The sequence below is a fragment of the Danio aesculapii genome, chromosome 12 (genome assembly GCF_903798145.1).
Source record: "Danio aesculapii chromosome 12, fDanAes4.1, whole genome shotgun sequence".
Lineage (NCBI taxonomy): Eukaryota > Metazoa > Chordata > Actinopteri > Cypriniformes > Danionidae > Danio > Danio aesculapii.
Window position 1 is genome coordinate 30,942,524 of NC_079446.1, and position 7,789 is coordinate 30,950,312.

General features: G+C 36.6%; 1 protein-coding gene across 1 annotated transcript in view; it reads right to left on the minus strand.

Moving 5' to 3' along the window:
* Window positions 1-406: 406 nt before the first annotated feature.
* Window positions 407-7,789, minus strand: part of nrg3b (neuregulin 3b) — a 304,468-nt gene continuing 297,085 nt past the window's right edge. Inside the window, exons 8-9 of the mRNA XM_056470054.1 lie at window positions 7,617-7,789; window positions 407-1,602 (exon numbers count right to left, since the gene is read on the minus strand). The exon at window positions 7,617-7,789 is cut by the window's right edge and continues 16 nt beyond it. Coding sequence (XP_056326029.1) covers window positions 936-1,602; window positions 7,617-7,789 — 840 coding nt within the window. The 3' untranslated portion in view covers window positions 407-935. The remainder of the gene's footprint in view (window positions 1,603-7,616) is intronic.

Genomic DNA, 7,789 nt, shown 5'->3' on the forward strand with positions numbered 1-7,789 from the left:
ACTTTGCTTTAATCTTTCTGCTGATTAATTCCACCCTCACCTGAAAAAAAATCGAGCTAGTTAAGGAAAGTTTTTTTCTTTCCCCCTTCCCTTTTGCGGTTTCAAAATAGCTGATGCAAAATAATGAGTCTGGGCTTAATTAGCAAGAGCTACTTTCACAGGAGATAAACAAGTAAATGATTAAATCCGTTGATGGTCTTGTTGGATAGAGAGGCTGCCGCATCTGACTCTGTTGCCATGGAGACAGACGGTGACTCTGCCGGTTTCTCTCTATTCAGCACGTTCGTTCGGATCGTTTCAGGCGATATTTGCGCATACCTGCTTGAGAGCTCCCTGCTAAAAACAAAAGGTGTTAGAAGCAGAACATCGATCGCACGGTCACATACTCTGATCAAATGACAGGGTGACATTCAGATTTTATTCAGAAACTGCTGTGTTTTTTTTTTCTTCTCAAGACCTCAAGCAAAACAGACAAAAAGACAGAGCTGGGTTGAGATTATAGAACTGCAGTTATTGGAAAAAAAGCTTCGGCATTACCATGTTTTGCATCTTTATTTTCGTCACTCAGTATGTCATATACATCGGAATATATGACATACATATAGATTTGACACCTATTATATTTTTTTCTTCTTTACAGTAGAGAAACAACATTGAGATGACACACTATTTGGTTTCTAAATTGAAGCTTTTTGTTAAATAGTGGCATATAAATCTTCTTGGGTACCTCTTTAGATCAACATCCCACCAAAGTCTTCATTCTTTCATATATCTATTCACATTGTGTCGTCAAATAATTCAGTGTTTTAAATCAGTAGTTGTAGTACTTCACAATGCAGTAAAATAGTTCCAAAAATAAGTGTCTTGCACAAGAAACGGGGACGTCCTGGCCCCTTCCATATAGAGTTTTCCAAGCCATCTTTGCATTTATCCAATCAGCTCTTGGGATGGTCGAGGGAAGTCTCGCCTCTTACCCCACTGGAAAACGAGCTGTCCTTTTCATCCCCCATGAATGGAGTTTGTAAACCGTCACCTTGCTTTACTTCCCCAAAAGCGGACTGCTCTTCCTGTCCTGCGGTAGTCTTAGACAGCAGGCTGGCAGCGTACTGCGTGGTTTTCACCCCTGTTCCCAGCACAGTCATTGAAATGACAGTCTTAGCTCTCCTCGAGCTTGTGCCTGATCCCAAGGCCGTTGTGTAGGTAACAAGGCTTTTGTGTTTGATTTGGCCCCTTGACATCAGTGCCGATTCGGAGCAGGTGAGTGTCTGTGGCTCCTGCACCGTTGCAGAGGAGCTGGCAAGTGATCGGCTGGAATTTGCCACTGACTCAGTCTCAGGATTGATTGGGTTGTAGCTGGAAGATCCCATACCGCCATTATGCAGCTTGTTCCCGCCTCCGCCCCCAAAATCTGGTCCCTGGACGGAGGGGATTATGGGTACAGAGTGGGCTCGGAAAGAAGGGGGAGGAAAGGTCGTTCCCTGGTCGAGACGAGTGCACGGAACATCGGTGTAGCCCATCTTCCCTTTGGAATGGGCGGAGAGCATAATTTGCATATTCAAATTGCAACGGTTTTGTTGATTGCTGTCCAAGTGAGACTGGCACCTAGAGAACAAAAAAACAGGGAATTATTGTTTACATCTCATTATCAAATACATTTATTTTGTGGATTTTGCTATTTTAAACCATCCGTCCACAAGAAGCAACAACATTCAAATATCAAACTGAGATAACACCACAAACTTTCATGTGTTATTTTTTGTAAGTTGTTTGGACAGAACTGTGTGTAGTGTGTCCACAGTCATATTGGAGTGATGTCCAATAAGTCTCTTTTTAAAATTTCCTGACGTTAAAATAAAATCCAAATCCCTCTCATTTTGAGCCTGACCGCAATGCGACGGAGTGCGGTTTCCCCTCCCACCGAATTGATTGACCGCCATGTATTAACATGTTTCCGTAGTAACATGTATAATATCAACAAGACAGGATGTGCGCAAAGCAACTGCGATTAAAAGATCTGTTCGGCTCTCTGTGATCATCAATCATCATCAAATGTGATCAAGAATGAGCTTTTCAAGTTTAAAATGTTTTTATAACCTTTATGTTTGTAATGAATTACAGCGATTTTACCGTCTTTATCACCACAGCTGTCAGTATAATTATAAAAAAGACGCTTCAATCCCGTTTTGTGGACATTAAATCAGGTTTATTTTGTACATTAACATAATGGATATTCATACAGCAGTGATATTAATGTGTCCTGTCACATTTGTCGTGCAAAAACAGTGCAAAGTTAAACGCACACGCTGTTTGTGTGTGTCTGTGTGTATGTGCGTGAACTTTGTAACAATATTGTGACTCATTGTTGCAGAAGGGCTTGAGCTACCTTCACATCTAATACATCAAAGAATCATTAGTTTTTACTGTAGTATTTCTCACAAATGTTACATGAGATCTGCTTCGTGTCTGTCACTGTGCTGTTTATCTGCTGCACACTGCGGGAGATTGAGGCATGTGGGAATGGTGGGCAGTGAGAACTAGCATTAAAAGCACAGGCAACAAAAACAGCTACATTGTGTTCAGAGCTGAAAATTCTAATATTCTGAAAGGTATAATAAATAATTTGATGGGTATTTTGAGCTGAAACTTTACAGACACATTCTGGAGACATACAATCTGCCTTTCTTCAAAAAACAAAATTTTTAAAGATTGTTGGAAAAAGGGAGCCAATGACTTCCATAGTATTTTCCCTACTATGGATATCAATGGCTGCAAGTTTCCAACGTTTTTCTTAATTGACTTGTGTTGTGTTTCAACTATTTTACTCCTTTTACAAGATGTAAGATACGGATGAAGCTGAAATAAGCTCACTGGTCAAAAATACCAAGTAGGTTTATTTGATGTATTTGTGGTGAAGTCTATTCAAGCCTTTCTGAAATGATTAGTCACACACAAATGCCATTTGCAGTACACACACCTATATATACCCGTTTACTGACCATGCGGCTGTGGTGATTATAGCGGTTAAGAATTACATATTGATGTTATGTATATTAATTAATTATTGAGGTGCAGCTGATCACAGAGAGCTGTAACATGTTTTAATCCCAGTTCTTTGCAAAAAATGTTCTGTGGACATGTGTATGCATGTTATTATAAAGACATGGCACCTGTCTATCAGTTCGGTCGGCAGAGAAAACCACACTCCTACATCACATTGCTGTGGGCCTCAAAATCAGTGAGATTTGGATCCTATTTTAACGTCAGTAAATTTAAAAAAAAAGAGACTTGTTGAGTTTATATCACTCTAATATGACGGTGGACACACCATACCTACACACAGTTCTGTCCAAACAGCTTACAAAAGATGATTTTCATCATAGGTGCCCTTTAAGGGGAGGTAAATGGTAATTTTTCTTTTTTGAGTAATTTTGGGTAAATCTCTCTAATTAAATGTTAACACTTGAGAAAGAGTGCACGCATATTAGTATTTTGGGTTAGTACATTAGGTGTTAATATGACTGCAGCTGTTAATTAAGAGAATCACACACTGCTCTTGACTAAATTACTTTCATAATCATTTTCAAAATATATACAGTTAGGGCTATGCTATTTTACTTAACCCATTTGACTTTCTTTCATCTGTTGAACCCAACAATTTTTTAAGAACGCTGGAAACATTTAACCATTGACTTTCACAGTGTTTTTTTGTTTTGTTATTAGTTTTTCAGCTTTCTTTAAAATCTCTCATTTTGTGTTCAACAGAATAAAGAAACTCATAAAGGTTTAAAACCACATGAGGATTAGTAAATAGTGAGTTTTTTTCACAAACCTTCCCTTTTAAAGTTCTATGTAAACCAGGGTGTCCCTGGAAAACTTGCAAAACAATACGGTATATGCACACAGACTTTTAATTTCAGTCAACAAGTCCCAGAGGTTCCGGTGAATTGGCAACCCCTATCCAAAATCACCATGTTTAAGATCTGATTTAAATTATAAAAAAAAAACAGCGATCTTCACTGCCTGGCTGAGATACTATATGAAGTGGGTTTCAGACCAAACAAGAAGCACTGCATTAAATAATATTTTTCCAATAGTTTTCTTTAAAACATGGAAATGAATTTTAGCCCAGTTTTTTCAATGGAGTTTCTGAGCTAGCCTGTTGCTAATGATAGAGCCTGCGTTTAAACAGTATTTCGTCTCTTTTTACACTTTAACAACCAAATGGTTGGTTAAGTCTATTTAACTGATTATATCTGAATTACATTACAACATCGATGCTGGAAAAGGAACCTTATGAAATTTAAAACAATGACAAACTTTTCACCGGAAGTTCATCATTGGCTAAAAACAGTAGCTCTGCATATAGCCCATTTATTTAATTTGTGTCTTTGTTCATCTCTTTGTTTATCTCTACATTTACGGTTTTGCATATTTTGTTAACGTTTGAAAGTTGAGACCGGTTGTTTTAGGCATTATTTTAGTTTCTTCTAAGTAATAAATATAATGCTAATTAATAATACTCTGCCAAAAATACTATTTGTGACTCAAAAACCTTATGGAAACGAATGTATGGAGACATGCGGGGTCTTATGTACCCTGCTTAATTCTGTGCATTGATTGCTGATTGGATGTTGGGATGTGGGTGTGTCAAACTCTTGGAGGATCTTTATTTGACAGACTCTATGATAAGCAAAAATATTTTCTCTGGAAAGACCAGTAAATTACATTTTGATTAAACATTATTAGGTCAAAATGACACATACAGAGATTAATTGTTCACAATAAGATTTGTAATACGCATCTAGAAAATAGATTTTAATTACATGCTCATTACACTGAGGTTTTTCTCAATTCTGCTGGGTTTATCATACAGTGGATTTAATCCATTGACATTTAAGCCTGTGTATCCCTCAGCCAGACCTATGAGTTAATATAGACTACACTATTTGATTTAGCTGTGTTTTGATCTGCAGGAGGCGACTGCTTATCAAACCCAGCACACCTTGTGGTGACAAAGCACAAAACCTTGTTTTTCTTTTTTTGCTGGGAGTCTGCCATGAAGTAGCAATCAGATCTTGTGATGTGACCCATGTGGGTTATCTAGGGTTTGTCAGATGTAAAAATCATAGAAAATAGAGTGGGTTTCTTTATGCTGGCACTGTTATCGCCATCTCATCTAAACCTTGACATGATGACATTTAAATACAGCACCAAATCACTTTTGCTTTTGGTAAAAAGTGAATATTAAAGCCTCAAATGCTATGTTTTGTCACTTCCCAAAACCCCCAGTTCGTCTAACCACTGAGTTATTGTCTGACATCAAAGACTGTTAAATAACAGGGCTTAAATAATTGAGCCCTATAACACAATGCACGGGTATTAAAAGTGTATTCTCGCTGCAGGTTAATCCGGCATATCTCAGCAAATCAAAACAATATCTAAATATAACCACAGCAATGGCACACGCGCGCACACACACACAGTTTCGATCCATATTTCATCTCTGACAGGTAAATATGTGTCTTTGCAGAGAATTTTTTTTATTTATATAAATCTGACAACATTCTGTGGGGGTCCTGCTGTCATAGAGAGAGGGATAAGCGAGGTTTGTGTGCCCATCTCTCTCTCTTTCCCCTCTCCTCGCTTCTTTTTTCTCCATTAGACTGGAGGGTGTCTCCATGGCAACAAGAGAGAGGTTCGGGGATGGTGTTGGTGTTTTAAAGCTGTTAAGTCTAGAAATAGGTCAGTTCAGCCCCAGCCTGTCTCTCTCCGGGCCGACCATGACTGGCCTGAGAAAGGTTCAGAGAGGCTTATCAATATTTCATTAATCATGAACAATAATAACAATAGCTGAATACTGTGGACCCCTACAATGCTTTTTGACTTGTGCTTAAATTAATTAGGCAAAAGTCCAACTAACCCAGCAGACTTAACATAACACAGAGATCCCTGCTGCTGACACACTGGGAAATAGAAAACCCCCTTTAAAAACTGTAAAGCGTGTTAGTACATATGTGCTTGATCACAGTCTCCAAGCTCAAAGCTGCACTGTTTAAGAATGTAAATTATGGAAATGGGTCAAATAGAGAGAGAGTTTGGCAGTGAGAGGAGTTTACAAGTCACTCTGAAGCTGGATCAAGTTGGAGTGGTAATGAGAACATTGCTCGGAAATTCAAGACTAAGCACAACTTGCTCAAATATACCCTACTTAACTGAGGGACATTATTTATGCTATGGGGCCAGTCAATGAAATCTAGTTTCGCTTTCTGGCTGCGTTTTGTGTGTTCTGTAGGATTCTGACTTGAGGGTTAGAATCTTGACCATCCATCAATTATGGGCACATTTGGTCTTGTGAACTTTACTCATTTTATTTGGCTCATTTCATAACAAAGTCAATATATTTTGGAGATTAACAGGGGAGACGAATAATAGCCTATAAATGTATGTGAAAATTATTTCATGGATCCAAGCTAAGGTTGGCACTGAAGATTGTATGATCATGTATTATGCATGATTATGGATTATGAAGGTTGTTGACTTTTATAAAGTACTGTTAACAACAATGAACAAATCTATTGCTCATGGTTAAGTAAAGATAGTTAATGCATTAACAAAATATTTGTTATCATTAAGCATCAGTTAAAGTTATAATTCACCCCCCCAAAAAAAAAAAATCTCTCAAGTGGTTGTAAACCTTTATGAGTTTCTTTCTTCTGACAGAAAAATGTTTTTTTAAGAAAAGCTGAAAACCTATAACCATTGACCTCCATATTAGTAAAAACAACTACTATGGAAGTCAATGGTTACCAAGTTTTAGCCTTCTTCAAAATATCTTCTTTTATTTTCAATAGAAGAAAAAAACTCAAACGAGTTTGGAAAAAGTAAGAGTAACTTTTCATTTTTGGGTGAACTATCCTTTTAAATGTCATATAATATTAATGTTATGTTCCTAATTTGACCATTTATTTTGAACAAAAATGGCAACATTTTGAAATGTTTGCTTAAATTGATGTAATTTGACATTTTAAAATGCTTTTTAAAACAATTGTTTGTTTTATAAACTTAATTTATTCAACACAAGTGAATAGATTTCGTTGTATGCAAATGTCCAATTTCTGCTTTTTTCTTTTAAACACTTTTTTATGAACATTTAACCATAACATTAATAATTAAAATAAATAAATAATAAATAAATAAATAATAAATACACACACACACACACACACACACACACACACATATATATACATATATATATACATATATATATATATATATATATATATATATATATATAGGCGGCTGTGAACACCTAATGCACTATTTAAAACAAATATGATTTAAAATTAAAGTTTAATTCTGAAACAAGTGTGAAAACAACAAAATATTCATTAACACATTTAAATTGCAAAAATACATAAAGACTAGAAGGTTTTCAGTGTAATATAATATGATGTAATGATTGTCATGTGTAAATAAAAAATACAAAGAATGAACAAATTACAAGACATAAAAGTGCCAGTGATTGAGGAATCAGGAAGTGATAAAAAACAACAACAGACTGCTATTTTCTTTGTCATGATTACATTAACATTATGTTGTATTCTATTGCTCACCTTCTCAAAGCTTGCGGCATCACATCATTGACCTCCACCTCCTGGAGATGTTTATAAGAATGTAGAGAATCTCGAGATCCTCCACTGAGATGATGGCCTGCTCTAGGGATGGGCGGAGTCCACTTTGAGACAGCTCGATAATTGGTTACCTTGTGTTTCAGGGCGGGGCTCGA